This window comes from Scyliorhinus canicula, chromosome 5, assembly GCF_902713615.1.
Source record: "Scyliorhinus canicula chromosome 5, sScyCan1.1, whole genome shotgun sequence".
Taxonomy (NCBI): Eukaryota; Metazoa; Chordata; class Chondrichthyes; order Carcharhiniformes; family Scyliorhinidae; genus Scyliorhinus; species Scyliorhinus canicula.
The window spans coordinates 80,470,265-80,493,865 of record NC_052150.1 but is presented as its reverse complement, the minus strand read 5'-3'; the positions used below and the strand labels follow the sequence as shown (position 1 = coordinate 80,493,865).

At 49.4% G+C, this 23,601-nt stretch overlaps 1 protein-coding gene across 1 annotated transcript in view; it reads left to right on the top strand.

The window, feature by feature from the left end:
- Nucleotides 1–23,601, top strand: part of cpvl (carboxypeptidase vitellogenic like) — a 152,155-nt gene that overhangs the window by 53,667 nt on the left and 74,887 nt on the right. The window contains exons 6-7 of the mRNA XM_038797278.1: nt 5,231–5,310; nt 13,051–13,117. Of these exons, the coding sequence (XP_038653206.1) occupies nt 5,231–5,310; nt 13,051–13,117 (147 nt within the window). The remainder of the gene's footprint in view (nt 1–5,230; nt 5,311–13,050; nt 13,118–23,601) is intronic.

Sequence of the window (23,601 nt, the reverse complement as noted above, 5' to 3'; positions counted from 1 at the left end):
CTCCCCTTGTCTGTGTGGTTTTCCTCCAGGTGCTCCAGTTTCCTCCCACAAGTCTCGAAAGACGTGCTGTTAGGTAATTTGGACATTCTGAATTCTCACTCTGTGTACCCGAACAGGCGCCGGAATGTGGTGACTAGGGACTTTTCACAGTAACTTCATTGTAGTGTTAATGTGAGCCTACTTGTGACAATAAAGATTATTATATATTATAAGAGTGCCCCCCGATACTTTTGTGGTGGGCGGTGTGGGCAGTTCTCCATGTCTGTGAGGGGGGGGGGGTGGGGGTGTTTATTTTAAACACCAATTAGGCAGCCCTTTAAAGATGGAACTCTGATCTCTGTGGGCTGGCCTTGCTGACTCTGATCAGGCCCTGCCTCACCAGAGTGATGGCGTAAACCCCAGATGTGCACTAAATGCCAGAAAATCTGTTCTGAAAACCCTGCTCTGTCTCTGGAGAGAAACACACCGGTTGTCAGTCAGAGCCTGACACTCTGACAAATTTTGGGAAAATTCCACCCGAGGAGTTTCTCTGGACCGGGGAGGTGCAAACCTGAGGGGTCGCAAGTCCATCGCCGATGGAGATTGTAACTAAATGTGATTGCGTTATTAATGTGCACATTGGAATTCAGAAGGAGAAAATTAACAATAGGACCATGACAAACAACAGTTGTAGCTGCATTAGCATAAACATCCTCGAAAAACATACCATGTATAATGACTTTTTATTCACAGAGTGGTTAGTACGTGGAATGTGGATCTTCAGGTGAATGGCATTGCTGAAGTTAAGGGGAAGCTATAGAAGTAAGGCGAGGCAGTGGCATGATGATATTGTTGCTGGACTAGTAATCCAGAGACCCAGATATGCCTCGTGCTGCATTGGGGACTCAAGTTCAAATCCCACCACAGCAGATGTTGGAATTTGATTTCAAAAAAATCTGCAATTAAAAGTCTGACGATGATCTCCACAAGCTTAATTTTACCAGGCTTGTGGAGCAGATGGAGGGACATGGTGCCGCTATCGCTGGCGGGTAGAGTGCAGTCCGTCAAAATGATGGTGCTCCCGAGGTTCTTGTTCCTTTTTCAGTGTTTGCCCATCTTTATCCCTAGGGCCTTTTTTAAGAGGGTGACTAGCAGCATCATGAGCTTTGTTTGGGCGCATGGGACCCCGAGGGTGAAGAGGGTCTTCTTGGAGCGGGGTAGAGATGGTGGGGGGCTGGCGCTACCCAATCTCTCGGGGTATTATTGGGCGGCCAATGTGTCGATGGTGCGCAAGTGGGTAATGGAGGGGGAGGGGGCAGCATGGAAAAGGTTGGAGATGGCGTCCTGTGGAGGCACAAGCCTGGGGGCCCTGGTAACGGCGTCGTTGCCGCTCCCTCCTACGAGGTATACCACGAGTCCGGTGGTGGCAGCTGCCCTCAAGATGTGGGGGCAGTGGAGGCGATATAGGGGGGAAGTGGGGGGCTCGATGGAGGCTCCGCTAAGGGGGAACCATCGGTTCGTCCCGGAGAACATTGATGGGGGGGTTCCAGGGTTGGCATCAGAGCGGGCATCAGACAGCTGAGGGATCTGTTCATTGATGGGAGGTTTGCGAGCCTGGGGGAGTTGGAGGAGAAATTTGAGCTCCCCTCGGGGAACATGTTCAGGTACCTGCAGGTAAAGGCTTTTGCTAGGCGGCTGGTGGAGGGATTCCCTTTGCTTCCCGCGAGGGGGGTGAGTGACAAGGTGCTTTTGGGGGTCTGGGTCGGGGATGGGAAGATATCTGATATCTACATGGTAATGCAGGAGGTGGAGGAGGCATCAGTAGAGGAACTAAAGGGGGAGCTGGGGGAGCAGATCGAGGATGGGACATGGGCGGATACCCTGGAGAGGGTTAACTCTTCCTCCTCGTGTGCGCGGCTTAGCCTCATCCAATTCAAGGTGCTGTACCGGGCCCACATGTCCGGGTCTAGGATGAGTAGGTTCTTTGGGGGCGAAGAAAGGTGTGTCAGGTGTTCGGGGAGTCCAGCGAACCATGCCCATATGTTCTGGCCATGCCCGGCACTGGAGGAGTTCTGGAACAGGGTGGCGAGGACGGTGTCGAGGGTGGTAGGATCCAGGGTCAAGCCAGGCTGGGGACTCGCGATTTTTGGGGTTGCGGTGGAGCCGGGAGTGCAGGAGGCGAGAGAGGCCGGTGTCCTGGCCTTTGTGTCCCTAGTAGCCCGCGGAGGATCTTGCTACAGTGGAAGGATGTGAGACCCCCAAGCGTGGAGACCTGGATCAATGACATGGCGGGATTTATTAAGCTGGAGAAGGGGGGGAGGGGGAGGGGGGGGAGGGGGAGGGGGGGAGGGGAGGAAGGGGGGGAGGAAGGGGGGGAGGGGGGAAGGGGGGAGGGGGGAAGGGGAGGGGGAGGGGGGGAAGGGGGAAAGGAGGGGGGAAAGAAGGGGGAGGGGGGGAAGAAGGGAAAGGGGGAGGGGGAAAGGGGAAGGGGAGGGAGGAAAGGGGGGAAGGAGGAGGGGGGAAAGAAGGGGGAGGGAGGAAAGAAGGGGGAGGGGGGGAAGGGGAAGGGAGGAAAGGGGGGAAGGGGGAGGGGGAAAGGGGGGAAAGGGGAGGGGGAAGAGGGGGAAGGGAGAAGGGGGAAAGGGGGGAGGGAAGAGGGGGGAAAGGGAGGGGGAAGGGGGGAAAGGGAGGGGGAAAGGGGGAAGAGGGGGGGAAAGGGAGGGGAAGGGGGAAAGGGAGGGGGAAGGGGGGAAGGGAAGGGGGAAGGGAAGGGGGAAGGGAAGGGGGGAACGGGAGGGGGAAAGGGAGTGGGAAGGGGGAAAGGGAGGGGGAAAGGGAGGGGGAAGAAGGGAAAGGGAGGGGGAAGGGGGAAAGGGAGGGGGAAGGGGGGAAGGGAAGGGGGAAAGGGAGGGGGGAAGGGGGAAAGAAGGGGGAAAGAAGGGGGAAAGGGGAGGGGGAAGGGGAAAGAAGGGGAAGGGGGGGAGGGGGGAAAGGGGAAGGGGGAAGGGGAGGGGGAAAGGGGGGGAAAGGGGGGAAAGGGGGAAAGGGGGGAGGGGAGGGGGGAGAGGGGGGAAAGGGGGGGAAGGGGGAGGGGAGGGGGGAAAGGGGGGAGGGGAGGGGGGGAAAGGGGGGAGGGGAGGGGGAAAAGGGGGGGGAGGAGGGGGGGAAAAGGGGGAGGGGAGGGGGGAAAAGGGGGAGAGGAGGGGGTAAAAAGGGGGGGAGGGGGGGAAAGGGGGAGGGGGGAAAAGGGGAGGGGGGAAAGGGGGAGGGGGGAAAAGGGGAGGGGGAAGGGAGGGGGAGAAAGGAGAGGGGAGGGGGGAAAGGGGAAGAGGAGGGGGGAGGGGGAAAGGGGGAGGGGGAAAGGGGGGAAGGGGGAAGGGGAGGGAAAGGGGGAATGGGAGAGGGGGGAAGGGGAGGGGGAGGGAAAGAGGGAAAGGGGGAAGGAGGGAAAGGGGAAAGGGGGGAAAGGAGGGGGGCGTTGACTATGTTTATTTAATTTTACTTTAATTGAAGCTTGTTTACTGGGTTGGGGGTTGGGGGGTGCGATACATGCGTTGCTACGGTCTTGGGGGTGTTATACTTATTATGTTGTTTTATTGTTGCTTGTTATTGTTTGTTATATTTTCTGTAAAAGATTTCAATAAAAAATATTTTTTTTAAAAGTCTGACGATGACCATTCTGTTTCACTCCTGCTGCCGTTATCTGGTCTGGTCTACATATGACTCCAGACCCAATCAGCCACTTAGTTGTATCCAACTGCTGCAAGAACAAGATGACTGGACCACCCGACATTGAGGTGACAACTCCAGCCCTGTCCAACCCTGCAAAGTCCTTCTTACTTACATCTGGGCACTTGTGCCAAAATTGGGAGAGCTGTCTCACAGACTAGTGTTATAACCTGCCAGATTATTATTGGCTGGGGACTAATGGCAATCCCACAATCCTTATGAGCTCCCCAATGAGACGGGCGGAGAAATCATTAGCAGAGTCACCTGCATAAATAGAGCTGGCCAGTATGGAACCAGCCAGAGAGAGCAGTGGTGGAGTACTGCTGTTGTATATATGTGATTGTAAATAAAGTTCGTTCTTTTCGATTCTACAAACTCGTGCTGGATTCTTTGTGGCCCTCACAAAAACTAGTCAACAACGTAGCCATAATCAACCCTGCAGATAATGTCCCAGACGCCACCACCACCATCCATGGTATGTCACACTGGCAGGTTAGACCCAGTAGAGCTGACGGAGCACTTGGAGGAAGCACTGAATGTACTCTGGGTGGGGGACTTCAGTGTGGCATAACACCACCATAGACTGAACTGGCTGGGTCCTGAACAAAATAGCTGCTGGACTGAGTCTGTGGCAGGTGATGAGGGAATCAAGAGGGAAAAACATACTTGACCTCAGACGTACCGATCTGCCTGCCGCAGATGCATCTGGCCATGAGAGTATCAATCTGAGTGACTGCCGCACAACCAACATGGAGACAAAGTCCCCTCTGCACATTAATGATACCCTTCGCTGAGTTGCACGGCACTACCATCCTGTCAAATGGGTTAAACTTTGAGCAGATCTAGCAGTTCAAGACAGTGGACCTTCAGCAGCAGCAGCAGAATTGCAGCAGCAGTACTCAGCCACAATCTGGAGTGTTATGGTCCGACATATCTCCCACATCAAGGGTGGGGATCAACCCTGGTTCAATGAAGAGTGCAGCAGGGCATGCCAGGAGCAGAACCAGGCATCCCGTAAAATGAGGTGTCAACTTGGTGAAGCTGCAAAACAAGGTTGCGTGCATGCAAAACAGCAAAGTAGTAAGTATGGGCAGCACAGTAGCACAGTGGTTGACACCGTTGCTTTACAGCACAGTTGGTGTAGCTATACCCTAGGTAGTACAGTGGTTCAAGAAGGCAATTCACCACCACTTTCTCGTGTCAATTAGGGATGGGCAATAAATGCTGGCTTATCGAGCAATGCCCACATCTCGTGAATTAATTTTTAGACGTGTAAGAGGGAGAAAGGATTCGAAAGATATAGTGATAGGGTGAAATGCTGAAATGTAGGAGGAGGCTTATATGGAACATAAACACAGCTATGGATCTGTTGGGCTCAATGGCCTGTTTCTGTGCTGGGAATATTATGCACTGGAAATGGCTGCTCAACATTTACAAAAATAAGGTGAAGTGGAGTACGTGGTATCATTTTACTTTTGTGCTTGTCATATGGAGATAATATTTCATTATTCTCGGACATTAGGTTGGCACTGGCTTCAGCTTTACTGACCATGATGAAGGCTATGCGCAAAACGAAGATGATGTCGGAAGGGACCTGTACAGGTCAGTCCTTTTGTTCTATTTATCTGCATATCTAAACTTTACACAAATAGAAATCCATCTTCCTATTCTTTAAATAAATGTCCTCAAGGTGACCTCCTCTTCAAATTATATTGCTGCGACTATCTGCATTGTTTGTATATAGGACAAAGTTCCTTCACAATTAGATCAGAGTTTATTTCAGCCTATGTCTTAGAGTACTTCACTTTTTGAATTCATTTTTTCTGCCACACATAATTTTTTTAGACCTGGATTCAGAACTTGCGTCAAATATAAAGTATCCTTTCCTGTAATTGCTGACCATTGATGTCTACAGTGTGGTCAACAAGGTAGTTTCATGTACAGAATCAATACGGTTTCTAAGAAAGAGTCTTCCAACTTCAGTTGCTCATTTGATCTAGTGCCCAGCTTAAAAACTTACAAACCAATTCTTCTTACCGTCCCCTTTTTGCGAAGTTCTCCTCATGCACTAAACCCATTTTGTTTATTTAGCTGTGCTGAAGCTGGTACTTGATGAATACCTTGATTCTTTAAGGTTCCCCAGTTCTAATTTGATATCCATATAGAGGCTCAATTGACCTTGAGAGACATTGGTGAAACCCTCATTCCAGGGACCATTGGTAATAAAATTTTCAGAAAATCTGTCAGAAATAGGGACAGATAGGCAGCATGGTGGCGCAGTGGTTAGTGGATGGCTTCAGCTAAGATGGTGGTGGGCTCCTCTACGCTTCTAACAACTGAAACACTGAGCGAAATTCTGGTCACTAAGCTCGACAAATCCCGACGCAGTTTGGCTCTGGAGCTGAAAAATTAATTAGAAGAATTGCTGGGCCCTATTCAGTCCTCCCTTGACACCATTCATTTAGCTGTTGACTCTCACACCAGCACACCTAGCGACATCGGGATGGCTCTTTTGGATCACAGCAACAGGACCAGTACACTGGAGTCCAGGCTAACGGCTGTGATTAAGAATAGTGTGTCGTTGCGGGGTATGGTCAAGCACGGTAGCCTTGTGGATAGCACAATTGCTTCACAGCTCCAGGGTCCCAGGTTCGATTCCGGCTTGGGTCACTGTCTGTGTCGAGTCTGCACATCCTCCCCGTGTGTGCATGGGTTTCCTCCGGGTGCTCCGGTTTCCTCCCACAGTCCAAAGATGTGCCGGTTAGGTGGATTGGCCAGGCTAAATTGCCCTTAGTGTCCAAAATTGCCCTTAGTGTTGGGTTGGGTTATGGGGATAAGGTGGAGGTGTTGACCTTGGGTAGAGTGCTCTTTCTAAGAGCCGGTGCAGACTCGATGGGCCGAATGGCCTCCTTCTGTACTGTAAATTCTATGATATCTATGACCTGGAAAACCAGTCAAGATGACAAAACCTACGCATTGTTGGTAAACCAGAAGGGATTGAAGGTCAAACCCAAAAAGCTTTATGACGGAACTATTCAAAAAGGTGGTGGACAAAGGTACATTTCCTCAACCCCTGGAGATAGACCGAGTCCACTGTACCCTTTGACCAAATCCCTGATGTCTCCACCCCTCTCCTCCCCGTGAGCCATTGTAGTCCAATTCCATCGTTACAAAGATAAGGAGCTTTTTTCTCAGTGAGCAAAGGAACTCCGCGATGTTACTTACCAGGGCTACTCAATAAGGATCTATCAAGACATGAATGCAGACCGGGCAAGGAGGCATGCAGCATTTAACATCGTCAAGTCCACGTTGTACAAGAAAGGAATTCGCTTCAGACTGATTCACCCAGCCTGTCTCCATCTCACATTTAACGGAGAAGATCACTTCTTTGATGGCAGACTCTTTCCTTCAGCGGCACATACTTAATTCCTGAAGGGCTTACTAAGTTTATGGTTTTGTTTTTGGGTATCATGTGTTTGAGTACCTGCAAAGGCCATTTGATATCAAAATTAAGGGTGTGTTCGACTCTTTGTTTATACTAGAGCTCTTACTATGCAGTTAGAACAATCAGCTTTCCAATAGCATATTATATAATATAGCTCATATGTCGGTGGTATGCGCCGTTAACACGGTAGGTTAATGGATCCTCTTGGCTTTGCTTTCTTTTCCATTCAATTTACTGACCGTTTTACAAAGTCTTCCTTTCTGTATGACTAGCTTAGGCAGTCAGGGCAGTACAGGGCTCTCGTTCAGATTAGTCACATGAGATGTTTGGGGATTAAATGACCCAGTAAAACATTCCAAAGTGTTTTCACATCTCAAGAGCCTTAACGGTGATGTTGCATTTCTTCAAGAAACACATCTTCGTGTTAGAGATAAGGGACGGGATTCTCCCCTACCCGGTGGGGCGGGGGGGTCCCGGCGTAGCGGTGTGGCGCCAACCACTCCGGCGTTGGGCCTCCCCAAAGGTGCGGAATTCTCCGCATCTTTGGGGGCCAAGCCCTCACATTGAGGGGCTAGGCCCGCGCTGGAGCGGTTGGCACCACGCCGACTGGCGGCAAAACCGGCACCAGCGGCCTTTGACACCCACCGCCCGGCGCCGGTGCTGGCCGAAAGGCCTTCGCCGGTTCGCGCATGCGCCAGTGGTGACATCAGCGGCAGCTGCCGCTGATGTCACCACCGGCGCATGCACGCTGGGGATTCTCTTCCACGTCCGCCATGGTGGAGGCTGTGGCGGCCGATCGGTGGGCCCCGATCGCAGGCCTGGCCAGCGTGGGGGCACCCCCCGGGGTCTGATCGCCCCGCGCCCCCCCCGGGGGCCCGCTCGCGCCACCGATCCCGCCGCAACCAGAGGTGGTTCAAACCTCAGCGCGGGAGAGGCCTCCCAGCGGCGGGACTTCGGCCAATCGCGGACCGGAGAATCGCCGCAGGGGGCTCGCCGCTCGGTGCGGCGCGTTTCCCGCCCCCGCCAATTCCCGGGTGGCGGAGAATTTCTGCCCCTGCTGGGGGTCGGAGAATTTCGCCCCACATTAGCATTGATCGCAACCAGATCATAACCCATACGTAAAGCATGGGTTGGCCAGGTGTTTCACTCCAGCTTAACAACAGAGCTAGGGGGGCACCAATTTTGATTAACAAAAGAATACAGTTCTCCCCCTTAAGCATAATTTCAGGCCCTGGTGGGTGTTATACAAAAGTTAGTGGCACATGTTTTCAAACTCCTGCAGTTTTACTGAACATCTATGCCCCTAACTGGGATGATATGAAATTTGCTTCTATCTTCCCTTTCTAATCTGGACACCCACCATCTTATTTTCAGAGGGGATCTAAACTTTGTTATAGATGCAAAGCTGGATCATTCATGTCCAAAGACTTTAACCCTTTCTGGCGTTTCCAAGGCTCTTTCCACCTTGATGACTCAAATGGGTTGTGTGGACCTTGGTGTACCCTCCAGCCAGTCACTTCTCTCATGTCCACCATGCTTACTGACACTTCAACGTTTTTGTTGGACAAAGCTCTTCTCCCCACAGTTAAAATTGCCAAGTGTTCTGCCATAGGTGTATCAGCCACATGCCCCACTCCCTTGATCTGGCCCTTGCGTCCAAAGCTAATGGTCAGCCTCCATGGAGACTTGACACAAACATACTATCTGACAAGGATTTTTGTAAATCTATATCTACCAATATAGATGTTTTTATGAAAACAAACAAATCTGATTCCATCACCCCATCAGTATTATGGAGACCCTCATGGCGGTTCTCCGGGAAACGAAATTTCTTACAATTTATATATTATTAAACAAGGAAAATTAAAACAACAATAATTGGTGGATTAAATTTTTAGAAAGAGACCATCAATATTCCATTACCCTCAATGCTAAGTTACATACAGATAGGCTAAAGCTCCAGACTCAATTTGACTTAACTTTCCACAAATAAAGCTGTGCACATTTTACAATGTTCATGGGGGACTTTTTATGAATACGGGAACAAAGCTGGCTGCCTACTATCCTACCAGCTCAGGCACCAGTCTGCTTCTCGGTTTATCTTCAGACCTATGACTGCTCCCATAATCTCAAATGTATGTCATCTTCCTGGCATTATACTTTCAAGCTGCCTCAACCGTCCCTGAAGTTGTTGTCTCTCTGGATGTGAAGAAGGCATTTGACCGGGTGGAGTGGAATTATCTGTTTGCACTTTTGGGTAAATTTCGGTTTGGTTCAAAATTTACTTTGTAAATTCACCTTCTTCATACCTCCTCTACCACGAGTGCGCACACTAACTTTCTACACTTGGAGTACTTCCCCTTATCCAGGGGAACATGGGAAGGGTGTCCTCTGTCCCCACTGCTGTTTGCCCTGGTGATAGAACCCCTGTCAATATCCTTAAAGTCATCCACACTACTAAAGGGTTTCCTTGGAGTTGTTGTGGAGCACCGTGTGTCCTTTTATGCTGATAGCCTCTTATATATTACTAACCCGCGTTGATGGCATAATGAGTATTTTCAGTGCCTGTGGCTCGTTCTGTGGCTATAAACTGAAATTCAACAAAAGTGAGTGTTTCCCAATTAATTCTGACGCCAAACAAATCCCCCCCAAGAGCTTTACCGTTTGTATATCTGGTGCTGATTTTTGCTGCTTAGGTGTGAACATAACGTGGTCTCTTGCGACTCCTCAAACAGCAAAACATACCCGCCTGGTCACCAAAATTAAAGTGGATTTGCAGCGCTGGGATACTTTGCCTCTTTCCTTAGCTGGCAGAATTCAATCCATAAGAATGAACATTCTGCTCAGATTCTTGTCTCTTTTCCAATGTCTCCCTGTTTTTCTACCAAAATCGTGTTTTGTTATGGTTAACAAACTGATATTAACCTTTATCTGGGCGGGCAGAACACCTAGAGTCCATAGAGCGATATTTCATAGAGGGAGGCGAGTTGGTTTTCTCTTTCCAGCCAGACTGGCAATTACTGATGCTGAAGCACAAAATGGAAAAAATTGCTTTTGATAATCTAAACTAAAACTTTAGTCCGATACTGCACTATTATTGGGCGGCCAGTATGCAAAAGATTTTAACATGGTGTCACGATCCAAGTTTAAACTGGTGTCTTATGGAAGCGCACTCCGGCTGCTCATTCTCTCTTCCTGCCTTAATTTGTGCCCCGCTACCCTTTTCCTCCTCCAAATACATGTCAAACCCCATTGTGATTTCTAAATTAAAAATATGGAAACAATTTGGTCAGCTTTTTAAACTTTCCACTCCTTCACTATTAGATCCTATTTGTAATAACCACTTATTCTTCACCCCCGTGCTTAACTTGGTGTTTGCCTTGTGGAGGAAGAAAGGGCTCAAATATTTTAGTGACCTGTTTGTGGATGGGAGCTTTGCCAAGCTGGCGAGCTGGCAGCCAAACTTAATTTACCGAAATCTAGTCTTTGGCGCTATTTTCAAGCCCCTGGTTTTGTTCGCTCGCACCTTTCCTCAACTACTGAGAAGTACATTGTTAGAAGGGATTTTGTCATTGCCTCAAACCAGCAGTGGTTCTATTTCAAAGTTGTACAATCCCATAATAGATGTCTCTCCTATCCTCCTGTATTCGGTTAAGCTTATTTCAGTTTAAAGTTCTGCACAGAATTCACTTTCCAAAGGCCAGAATTAGGAAGTTTTTCTCCAAAACAAGCAACAAATGCAGCAGGTGCTCACTCATCCCTGTAGACCATATCCACATGTTCTGGTCATGCCCAAAGCTGGATGGTTTTTGGTCATCCTTCTTTGCAGATATTGACTTACAGTCTTGTCCTTTGATAACCATATTTGGAGTCTCATCTGCACTGGTCAGTTTCACTAAGATTGACACAGATGTTCTTGCATTTGCTTCATTAATAGCCCGCAGGCAGATTTTATTAACGTGGATGTCCCCCAAGCCACCCAATGCTTCAGTCTGGTTGGAAATGTCTTTTCTATATTTGGAGAAGATTAAGTGTGTTGAGAGGATCCATTGAGAATTTTTTTTGTGGATGGCAACCACTTATCTCTTTCTTTAAAGAGTTAATTACTCTTGACCGTTAATGTTACTGGGGTTTTTTGTATCATTTATGTTTGTCTGTTTATTTGGGGGCGGGAGTTGAATTATGGAGCGGAATTCTGCGACCCTCTGCAGGGTCGGAGAATCGCCCAGGGCCGGTGTAAATCCCGGCCCCGCCGTGGCCGGTATTCTCCGCCACCCGGGAATCGGCAGGAGCGGGAATCATGCCCCGCCGATTGGCTTGCCCCCCGCGGCGATTCTCCGGTCCGCGATGGGCCGATGTCCTGCCGCTGTCAGGCCTCTCCCGCCGACGTGGTTTAAACCACCTCTGTGCCGGCGGGATTGGCGGCGCGAGCGGGCCCCCGGGGTCCTGGGGGTGGCGCGGGGCGATCGGGGCCTACCGATCGTCGGGCGGGCCAGTGCCGTGGGGGGCACTCTTTTTCTTCCTCCGCCTCCACGGCCTCCACCATGGCGGAGGCGGAAAAGACCCCTCCACCGCGCATGCGCCGGTGGTGATGTCTGCAGCCGCTGACGCTCCGCCGCATGTGTGGACTCACGCCGACCGGCGAAGGCCTTTCGGCCAGCCCCGACGCCCGCCGGCGTAGCGCCAAAGGACGGTGGCGTCAGTCGGCGGAGCGGGAGGCACTCTGGCGTGGGCCTAGCCCCTAAAGGTGCGGAGAATTCCGCACCTTTGGGGAGGCCCGACGCCGGAGTGGTTGGTGCCACTCCGCTACGGCAGGACCCCCCGCCCCGCCGGGTAGGGGAGAGGTTCGCCCATGGTTCTATATTGTATTTTGTTTACCTGCTCCATTCCTCTTTTCGAAATCAATAAAAGAATTTACAAAAAAAAAGTAACTGAATCCTCCACGATCAACATCTTGGGGCATTGACCCGAATGGTCAACAGCTTGGGGGGGTGGACCATTGACCGGAAACTGAACTAGACTAGCCATATAAATACTGTGGTGCAATAACAGGTCAGAGGCTAGGAATCATTCAGTAAGTAACTCACTTCCTGACTCTCCAAAGCTTATCCATCATCTGCAAGACACATCTGCGGGCATGTGATGGAATACTCCCCACTTGCCTGAATGAGTGTAGCCCCAACTACACTGAAGAAACTCGACACCTTCCAGGACAAAGTAGCTCATTTGATTGGCAGTTGTGCAGCATCTACAAGATGCACTGCAAGATCTCATCAAGGCTTCTTGGACAGCACTTCCCAAACCACAACCACTACCATTTAGAAGGACATGGACAGCAGACACATGGGAGCACCACTGCCTGGTAGTCCTCCTCCAAGTAACTCACCATCCTGACTTGGAAACATATCGCTGTTCCGACACTGTCTCTGCACCTAAATCCTGGAACTCCCTCCTGAACAGCACCGTGGGTGTACCCCCACCACATGGACTATAGCGGTTCAAGAAGGCAGCTCACCATCGCCTTCTCAAGGGCAATTAGGGATGGACAACAAATGCTGGCCTAACTAGCAACATCCACATCCCACAAATGAATTTTTAAAAACTTTGATGTTTCACTTTTACTCATGCTGGTCAAATCTGAATGCAAATTTACCTGAGGAAAATTAATTGCACTTTTCAGCGAAAACGTCAATAATTTGCTACAAATGGATGACTACACTCAGCTAGAAAGTGTGTAGTGAAATCACCTTACTTTTCGACCAGTGCAGATGGGGTTGTCCACGTTTACAGCTGTAACCTCCAAAAATGATTGAAAAGCTGTACTTGAGTTGTTGGATGATGGGTCTAGCTGCAGGCGTAACAAAAATGAATCATTTAAGTTGTCTTTTTTTTTGCAGCGCCCTCCTCCAGTTCTTTCAGATATTCTATGAATATCAGCAGAATGATTTCTATGCCACAGGAGAGGTAGGTAATCTAATTTTGTGTTTTTTCTATTTAACAAGTTATGCAGCGAGGGGGAGCCATGGTGGGCGTCAGCAAGCACGGAGATTGTAGTCAGTGGCCATCCCTCGGCCCCATGTCCATACTCTCAATCATACACAGATTAGTGCCTAACAAGGGACCACTGTCTATTTTCTGAAAATCATGACATAGAACATAGAACAGCACAGCACACAATGTATTGTCTTTTCCTTTCTGCTCCCATTGCAAGATATTTTAGTTGATGTAAATGTCTGATGGTCTCTGTGTTTGTGCTCTCAAAGTGTAACTTGGAAAATTGTGAGGAGAATGCATTCACATTCAAGATGCTTGTTAAGAATGGTTTCAAGATTGGCCTTCTATGTTGGCACAAGATTCTTAAAACTGCTTTAGAGATCGCCTGTCTTCAATAAATTTAACTGCGTAAACCGGTTAAAAACTTCAGAACCAGTGTCTGTATAAAGTAATGTAATATTTTTCTGAGCAACTGCAATTAAATTAGTTACAATTGTTTGGAAAATCTGTCATGACTTGACTGTGCTATTACTGCCAGCTTATTTTCTGTTATATTTCTTTTCTGCTGTCCATATGGCTCAGTTAGCAGCACTCAGGCATCCAACTCAAAAAATGGTGATTTCAAGCCCTTCTCCAATATAAATTGATGGAAAATAAGCAGGCGCCATTACAGACATGCAATCCTCCACGTTGGTTTTCTCTTTCCAGCCACACTGGCAATTACTGATGCTGAAGCACAAAATGGAAAAAATTGCTTTCGATAATCTAAACTAAAACTTTAGTCCGATACTGTATGGTTAAAGTGCAGTCTTTCAGATAAAATGTCCAGCCAACTGGATGTAGAAAATCCCATGGTACTATTTGTTTTTGAGCAGGGAGTTAGCCTCAGTGTCCTGGCCAACATTCCAACCCTCAGTCGACAGCACCAAAAACAAATGGTCATTCATTCCATTTCTTGTCTTTGGGCTGCTGCATCTGCTTAAAAAACATCCAGTTTACTGTAAATAATTTACATAGGGTATACTGAAAATTGGATAACACACTTAATAAATACAATTTGGTCTTTATCCCTTGGTTTGATGTAGTCTGCATGGATTTTAGCAAGTGTTATGGGCTAGGGTTTAGAAAACTCCAAAGTATATCATGGAGTTAACCTGACCTACAACTACTTATAGATTTTGGTTGTGAGGAGCACAAGGGCCTACCTTTCAGGTGTTATTCAACAGAGGCCTTAAGCACTTTTAATCAGAAACAGAGTTTATTTTATGAATTCAGTTAACATTTTTACAAACACACACAGTAAGCATTTTTATCAACTACAAACAAATACCCCACACAGCTACAACACTCTATACATAACCCTTAATAACTTCCCTTAGCTGTTTCACCTAAGTATCAACATCCCGTAAACCAAAAAAATGTTTTACCAAAACAGTTGGTTTGAATTCCTTCCAGAAAACAGTTATCACTTATAAAATTATCAACTGATCTGGAGACATCTTTTAACATGCAGAGAGAGAGACACACACAACAAGACTTATCTGTCTGAATCCAGCTTCCAAAATGTGTAAATGAAAGTAAAACTCAGAGCCACAGCCAGCTCCCAGCTCAAAACGAAAGTAAAGCCCAGAGCCACAGCCCAGCACCACCAACACAATGACATCACTGAAGCCATTTGATAAGATAAACATTTCTTAAAGGGGCACTCCCATGACACAAGGCTTTTGATAAGGTGCCACGTGATAGACTGGTTAGATAAATAAAAGTCCATGTCAGCCAAAGGTAAGTGGCAAGTTCAATCCAAAATTCACTCAGTAGTGGGAAGCTAAGAGTGATGGATGATAGGTGTGATTTGTGCCCAGAAAGCTGTTTCAAGTGGGGTTACATGGGACTCAGCTTTTCATCATATATGTACATAAAATTTGAGAGACAGAGAAAAAATAAACCTTCAATGGACAGAACACTTAAAAGTACACCTAAATTGTGATACAATCGTTATGAGAATGTGTTTGAGGAAATCCCCCAACTCCCCATCAAAGCTGATCCTGGACTCCCACCAAGCGAGGATGAAGTCAAAGCCACCATTAAACACACGAAGAAGGGAATATCCACAGGAGTGGGCAGGATTGCAGTGGCGATTTTCAAACTTAGAACATAGAACAGCACAGAACAGGCCCTTCGGCCCTCGATGTTGTGCCGAGCAATGATCACCCTACTCAAACCCCCACGTATCCACCCTATACCCGTAACCCAACAACACCCCCCCCCCCTTAACCTTACTTTTTAGGACACTACGGGCAATTTAGCATGGCCAATCCACCTAACCCGCACATCTTTGGACTGTGGGAGGAAACCGGAGCACCCGGAGGAAACCCACGCATACACGGGGAGGACGTGCAGACTCCGCACAAACAGTGACCCAGCCGGGAATCGAACCTGGGACCCTGGAGCTGTGAAGCATTGACGCTAACCACCATGCTACCGTGCTGCCTTGGAGGAGAAGACATCACCTGTCATCAGGTAGCATTGTGGATAGCACAATTGCTTCACAGCTCCAGGGTCCCAGGTTCGATTCTGGCTTGGGTCACTGTCTGTGCGGAGTCTGCACTTCCTCCCCGTGTGTGCGTGGGTTTCCTCCGGGTGCTCCGGTTTCCTCCCACATTCCAAAAGATGTGCAGGTTAGGTGGATTGGCCATGATAAATTGCCCTTAGAGTCCAAAATTGCCCTTAGTGTTGGTTGGGGTTACTGGGTTATGGGGATAGGGTGGAGGTGTTGACCTTGGGTAGGGTGCTCTTTCCAGGAGCCGGTTCCGACTCGATGGGCCGAATGGCCTCCTTCTGCATTGTAAATTCTATGATATCTCCATCAGCAGTTTCTGAAAATCTGGGACAGAGTAAAAATCTCTGTCAATCTCAGGGATACCGGCATCCTCACTGTCTTCAAGAAAGGATACAAAGCGGACTGTAGCAACTGCCAAAGTATGTTTCTACACTCCATTGCCAGGAAGATCCCTGCCCAAGTCCTCGCTAGCCACCTTCTATCAGTCTCTGAAGAAGTCCTTCCAGAAAGCCAGTGTGGCTTCTGTTAGGATTCTGATGAGAAACCCAACAATTTGTAATTTATAAAATTGTGAGGAATGTAGTAATAACACTGATCAATGGATATTGTTTATGTTAAAACAAACTTTAATTTAAACACAGCATCAATCACATTAGCAACAAAGCAACAGCTTTACAATGAATAGTTCAAGCAGTTTTTAAATAAAATTTTCAAACTTTTAACTTACTCCCTATACCTGCAACTATGTACTTATTCCAATTAAGCAAACCAATATAGTTCACAGACCACTTATAAAGTTAACAACAGGTTTACTTGCTTTTCTCAGTGCAAAGACCTTGGAGAGAACCTTCCAGGAGTCAACTGAAACCCTGTCTTGTCAAACTAGAATTCTATAGTAAACTAAAACTACACACTGACCAGGCTCCACTCTTAATTACATCATAAGGCATTCTTTGGTCTCCTCTCACTAAGATGTCCTGTAACCTGTTTATCCAGGACTCAGCACCATTCCTCATAAACTAACAACACCCCAGGGATCCTCAGAATCAAAACAATGTTCTATTAGCCATCTAGCTGTAAACAAGTAAATGATTAAAATCAATGACTACCTCACTTTTATGCCCCCTTAATCACAGATTTAGCAGATATTCTGTCTGTATGTATCTTAAACCAAGGTTTTTAATACCGTTACTGCAACAAACATAAAATATAATAGATAACAATTCCTTACATGATTTTCACTGCTCAACAATTTCAAGAGAAATGCCAGGAGCAACATCAACCATTCTACATGACCATCATTGATCTGGCCAAGGGAAGTGCTACGGAAGACCTTGTAAAAGGCCGGCTGTCCAGAGAAATTTGTTAACATCTTCCGATTCCACCACAACATGATATCATTAACAGTCCACACGGAAGTAAGACAGAACCCTTTGAGGTGAAGACTGAAGTCAAGCAGGGATGTGTCATCGCCCCCACCCTTTCCTCCATCTCCATTGCCATCACCATCATCATTCACCTTGTCAAGAACAAGCTTCCCAGTGGAGTGCACATCATTTACAGGATGGACAAACAACTGTTCAACTTCAACGGGTTGAAATCCAAGACGAAAATCACACTGACATTTCTCATGGAACTTCAGTATGGGGATGGCAATGCCATTTCTGCTCTCTCAGAAGAGAATCACCAAGCTCTGCTTGACGACTTTGTGGAAGCAGACCGAAAAATCGGTCTTCGGCTCAACCGCAAGATTCAAGATCTTTACCAACCCGCCCCAGGGCAGGAACCGGTGTCTCCCTCCATCAAAATCAACAGAGAAGTCCTACCAAACGCAGAACATTTATCCTACCTGGGGAGCCAACCATCGTCTAAGGCTGACATTGATGCAGAGATCCAACATCATTACCAATCCGGGGGCCCAATTCGGAAGAAGCTGTAAAAAACCTCAGGGACTGCAAAGGAGCATGGTGAGGTGCTGAAGGGTGTGGAGGCGGCCTTGTCGCGGCATGGTGATAAAATCAGTTCGTTGGAAGCTGAGATGCTGGTGGTGGAGGAGAGGGACAAGATTCTGAGGGCAAAGGTGGATGACTGGGAGAATAGGTCAAGGGCACAGAACTTCAGAATTGTGAGGTTGCCGAAGGGGGTGGAGGGCCCAAAGCCAGCTGAGTACTTTTGTCAGATGTTCACCAAGCTTTTCGGGGAGGAACGGGCGGATGTCCCCTCCAGAGTTGGATTGGAGTACTCTGGCGGAAGTCATGGGTGAATGAGCTACCGTGAGCAGCGATTATTGGATTCCACAGCTGTCAGGACAAGGAGCAGATTCTGCAGTTGGCCAAAGAGACTCGGGACTCGGGGTGGGAAGGAAGCATTATCCAGGTATACAAGGGTTTTGGCAAAGCACGTGCGGCTTTTAGTAAGACGAAGTTGGCACTATTGAGGAGTGGAGTCAGGTTTGGGGTGGGTATCTGTCGAGGCTGAGAGTGACTTTTTGGTCGAAAGATCATTGTTTCAATATCTTGGAGGAGGCGAAGGCTTTTGTCGAGGAGCATGGACATGGACTTGATTAAATTGATTTGATGGGATTTTAATGGGGGAAATTTGGAGTGGTTGGTTTTAGATATGTTGTGGGCGGTATCTATTGTATATTTGGGTCTGAGGGGGCTATGGGTGACGGGGGAGTGGTCAGGATAACAGTATGGGAATATATAGCCCCTGGGGGGAGTTTAAATATTGTAAGTGTGTTGTGTTTTGGTTATTCGTCTGTAGTCGGTACGGGCTGGGGAGCATTGTTTTTCTTTGTTCTTTGAGTAAACACCTTCGGTGGGGAGTTTACCTTTGCTAGCTGTAAAATTTCAGCTAGTGAACGGGAGTGAGGTGAGGGAGGGGCTGTGGCTTGTTGGACCTGTTTGGACAAGATTCAATGAGCCTAACTTGTTTGTTTGGTGGGAGGAAGGCGTCAATTTTTCTGATCAGCTCTTTTCAGGTTTAGGGGAGATGGGGTGGGGGGGATAGAAAGGGATGTGAGGGGGACGAAGGGCTTTTCCTTGTCTCACATTAAGGGCGGGGTTGATAACTGACTTGGCAGAAGTGGTGACCTTTGTCTTCTTTCATTGGTCACAGTCAATGGTTCGGGGCGGGGGGGGGGGGGGGGGGGGGGGGTTTAGGGGGTTTGTGATTTGGGTCTTCTTTCAAGGGTTGGGTTTTGAAAATAGTATTTTGTTTGAATGGATTTGTTTATTGTGCATTTTATAAAATGAGAACTTTAATAAAAATCTTTATAATTTTTTTGGGCCCGTGTGGTTCCCTATGCGCTACTGGTAAAGATTGAGGCAGAGCTCAGCCGTCTTGAAGGCCTCTGGATCATTAGGCCGGTAAAATGCGTCGTAGTGCCTGCCCTCAAACTGAATAAGATTGTTCGGCTTTGCGGCTACTATAAATTGACAATAAATAGATTGGCTAGGTATCCGATGTCCTGCATTGAGGACTTGTATGCGAAACTGGCTGGTGTTCATTCATTTACAAAGCTTGACATGAGTCATTCTCATCTTCAGTGGAGTTAGACCCTGGATCCAGACAATACGCGAGCATAAATACCCACAGGGGCCGATGTGAGTACACTAGGTTGCCCTCAGGTGTATCGACGGCCTGCTCCATTTTCCAGTGCGTCATGGAAAATATTTTGACAGTCCTGCAATGCGTGGTGGGTTATTTAGCTGACGTATTGGTCACAGGTATGACAAAGCGAGAACACTTGAGCAACTTAGGCAGGGTTCTCCACTTTTTAGAGCCGGGCATCCGTCTCAAAATGGAGAAATGTGTTTTCCTCGCCAGGGAGGTCATTTATTTAGGCTACCACCTAGACGCCACCCTGTGGAAGAGAAGATGCGAGCGATTCAACAGGCCCCCACACCAGAGAACACAACGGAGCTGCCTACGTTTCTGGGACTTACGAATTACTACAGCAAATTCATCCTTAGATTGCAACCTTGCTTACCCCGCTTCAGGTCCGGCTAAAGAATGACCAGCTATGGGCATAGAGGGCACCACAGGAAGAGGTGTTCACCGAAGTAAAGACAACACTGACTTTATCCGGTCTGCTGACACACTACGTGATATACCCTCAATTAAGACACGAGAGAGTGTACTTGTAAAACAAAGGCTTTAATAAACACAGAACTTTGCCTGCCGGGGAGATGAGTGCTCACTGAGCACCACCCACAGGAAGTCACCTTATTTGCGGCCCCTGGGAGGTGGAGCCGGGGGCGGAGTCCCCCAGGGTTCCAAACTTGGTCTTAAAGGGACATTACGTGCATGGTCTTAAAGGCACATTACCCATTCATCACATTCTCCCCCCTGTTTAAGAAAAAGACAGAGTCCGTCGGGGGTGAAGTGGGATCACAAGTCCATTCTCTTTGGAGGCCTGATCATCCTTGTCGACCTTCTCAGCTCGGTCGGTGGTGCGGCGGGCACGGACATCTTCGATGAGGGTACATCCTGGAGCACGGTGGTCGGAGCTTTAGTGCGGTGCGGGGTGGGGGGGTTGGGGAGTAGGGAGGGTAGCTGGGGGTGGCGGTGACATCGCTGGCATGGGGGTAGGAGGAGGAGGAGCGAGGGCGGGACGTGGTTGGTTTTGACAGGCGGTGCGACGGTGCAAGGGGAGGGAAACATTGGTGAGTGGGGGTGGGGGGGGGGTAGGGGGAGCGTCAGTAGGGGAACCAGCGGGTGCCAGATCCCGCAGGGAAACGGTATCTTGCCGTCCGTCCGAGTGCGCGACGTAGGCGTTTTGGGGGTTTGCATGTAGCAGCTGGACCCTCTCGACCAGAGGGTACATCTTATGGCTCCTCACGTGCCTCCGGAGAAGGACAGGTCGCGGAGCCGTCAGCCAAGGTGGAAGCAAGACTCCGGAGGTGGACTTCCTGGGGAAGACAAACAAGCGATTGTGAGGGATCTCGTTCGTGGCCGTGCAGAGGAGCAACCTGATGGAGTGTAGGGCATCGGGTAGGACCTCCTGCCAGCCAGTGGTTGGATGACTTTTCGACCGTAGGGCTAGAAGGACAGCCCTCCAAACTGTCGCATTCTCCCTCTCCACCTGCCCGTTTCCCCGCGGGTTGTATCTAGCCGTTCTGCTCGAGGCGATGCCCTTGCTGAGCAGGCACTGACGCAGCTCATTGCTCATGAACGATGTACCCCGGTCGCTGTGGATATAAGCGGGAAAACCAGACAGGGTGAAGATGCTGTGCAGTGCCTTTATAACGGTTTCCGAGGTCATGTCGGGGCAGGGGACAGCGAATGGGAAGCAGGAGAACTCATCGATGACGGTTAAAAAATAGGTATTGCGGTTGGTGGATGGGAGGGGCCCTTTGAAGTCCATGCTTAGTCGATCAAAGGGCCCAGAGGCCTTTACCAGGTGAGCCTTCCGCGCAGATTTGGCAAGCCTTGGTCATGGCCCTGACCACCTCAGTGTAGTAGGGTAGGTTGCAGGACTTAAGAAAATGGGCGAGCCGAGTGACCCCCGGGTGACAGAGGTCATTGTGGATAGCTCGTAGGTAATCCTCCTGCGCGTTGGCGCATGTGCCACGGGACAGGGCATCTGGGGGCTCGATGAGCTCCCCTGGACGATACTTAATATCGTCCGTGAAGGTGGAGAGCTCGATTCTCCACCTCAAGATCTTGTCATTTTTGATCTGGCCCCGCTGCGGGTTATCGAACATGAAGGCGACCGACTGTTGGTCAGTGTCGAGGGTGAACCTCCTCCCGGCTAGATAATGCCTCCAGTGCCGCACGGCCTATACAATGGCTTGCGCCTCCTTCTCGACTGCAGAGTGCCGGATCTCGGAGGCGTTGAGGGTTCGGGAAAAGAATGCTACTGGCCTGCCTGCCTGATTGAGGGTGGTGGCAGGGCGACGTCTGACGCATCGCTCTCGACCTGAAAAGGGATGGTTTTGTCCACCGCGTGCATAGCGGCCTTAATGATGTCGGCCTCGATGCGTCTGAAGGCCGACCGGGCCTCAGCCGTGAGGGAAAAAACCGTGGTCTTTGTGAGTGGGCGGACTTTGTCTGCGTATTTGGGGACCCACTGGGCATAATAGGAGAAAAGCGCCAAGCACTGTTTAAGGGCCTTGAGACTATGGGATAGAGGGAGTTCCTTGAGAGGGCGCATGCAGTCGGGGTCGGGCCTGAGGACCCCGTTTTCCACGATGTAGCCGAGGATGGCTAGTCGGGTTGTGTGGAAAACGCACTTTTCCTTGTTGTAGGTCAGGTTGAGGGCCCGGGCGGTCTGGAGAAACTTTTCGAAGTTTGCGTCATGGTCCTGCTGATCATGGCCGCAGGTGGTGACATTGTCCAAGTACGGGTAAGTAGCTCGCAGCCTGTACTGGTCCACCATTTGGTCCATCGTCCTCTGGAAGACGGAGACCCCATTAGTAACACCGAAGTGGACCCTAGGGAAGTGGAAAAGCCATCCGGCCGCTTCAAAGGCAGTATAAAGGCGGTCTTCTGGGTGAACAGGGAGCTGGTGGTAGGCATATTTCACATCGACCGTGGAGAATACCTGGTATTGCGCTATCCGGTTGATCATTTCTGTTATGCGGGGGAGGGGGTACGCATCGAGCTGCGTGAAGCAGTTTATGGTCTGGCTGTAATCCACGACCATCCATTTCTTTTCCCCTGACCGGACTACCACCACTTGTGCCCTCCATGGGCTGTTGCTGGCCTCGATGACCCCCTCTTTCAGTAAACGCTGGATCTCTGACTTGATGAAAGTTGTATCTTGGGCACTGTAACACCGGCTCCTTACAGTCGGGGGTGAGGTTCGCGAATAGTGAGGGGGGGTGCAACTCAGTGTTGCATACCGTGAGGGGGAGCAAGGGTTCACCTGAACTTCAGGGTCAGGCTTCGGTGGCTACATTGGAAATCCAGGCCGAGCAGTAGGGGGGCGCAGAGGTGAGGGAGGATGTACAGTTTAAAACGGGCATATTCGGTGCCCTGGATCGTGAGATTCGCAATACAGTACCCCTTGATTTGGACGGAATGGGACCCAGAGGCGAGGGTGATGGTTTGGGATGCGGGATAGTTGCGCAGGGAGCAGCGCCTTACCGTTTCTGGGTGCACGAAACTGTCCGTGCTCGTGGAGTCGAAGAGGCAGGAAGTTCACGAACGTTGATCTGGACGAGCATCATGGAGTTCCGCAGGTGCTTTGGCTGCGACTGGTCGAGGGTGATTGCTCCCAGCTGTGGATAGTCTGAGTCTTCTGCCGGGTTGGAGTCACAAAATGGTCATCCCCGTCGGTCGCACGTGTCAGGTTTAGAATATTACCACCGCCAAGATGGCCGCCCCCTTGCACGAGGCCGATGACGCCTCAGAAAGGGGCGTGTCCAGCCGCCACGCAGCCGCGTTGTGGGGCCTGCGAGCTGTGAGTTAAATTTTTGGGCCTGTTGGGCTTTTTGTTTCTGTGCCTTGGGCCTGGTCAGGCAGACCCTCGCGAAATGCCCATTCTTTCCAAAGTCGCTGCAGGTCGAAGAACGGGCCGGGCAGCGCTGTCGTGGATGCTGGCTCTGGCCACATAAAAAGCACGGTGTGCCCCCAGTCTGGGCGTGCATGTACCTCGATTGCCACACTGTAGTTGGCCGCCTTCTCGATCAGACTGGAGATTCTGTGGCTCACCTGGACGTGGAGTTGACGCAGCTTGCGAGGCTCAGCGACGGGGTTGGCTGAGTAGTCCAAGTTGGCGTCAAAACACCGAAGCCAGTGTTCAAAAATTTCTTTGGCTTCTGGCGTACGTGCGTCCAGGTTGAGCTTTTCTGGCTTGAGGCCACTATCCATCCTATCGTAATCTGTTTATTAAATTGATATATCCTCAATTAAGACACGAGAGAGTGTACTTGTAAAACAAAGG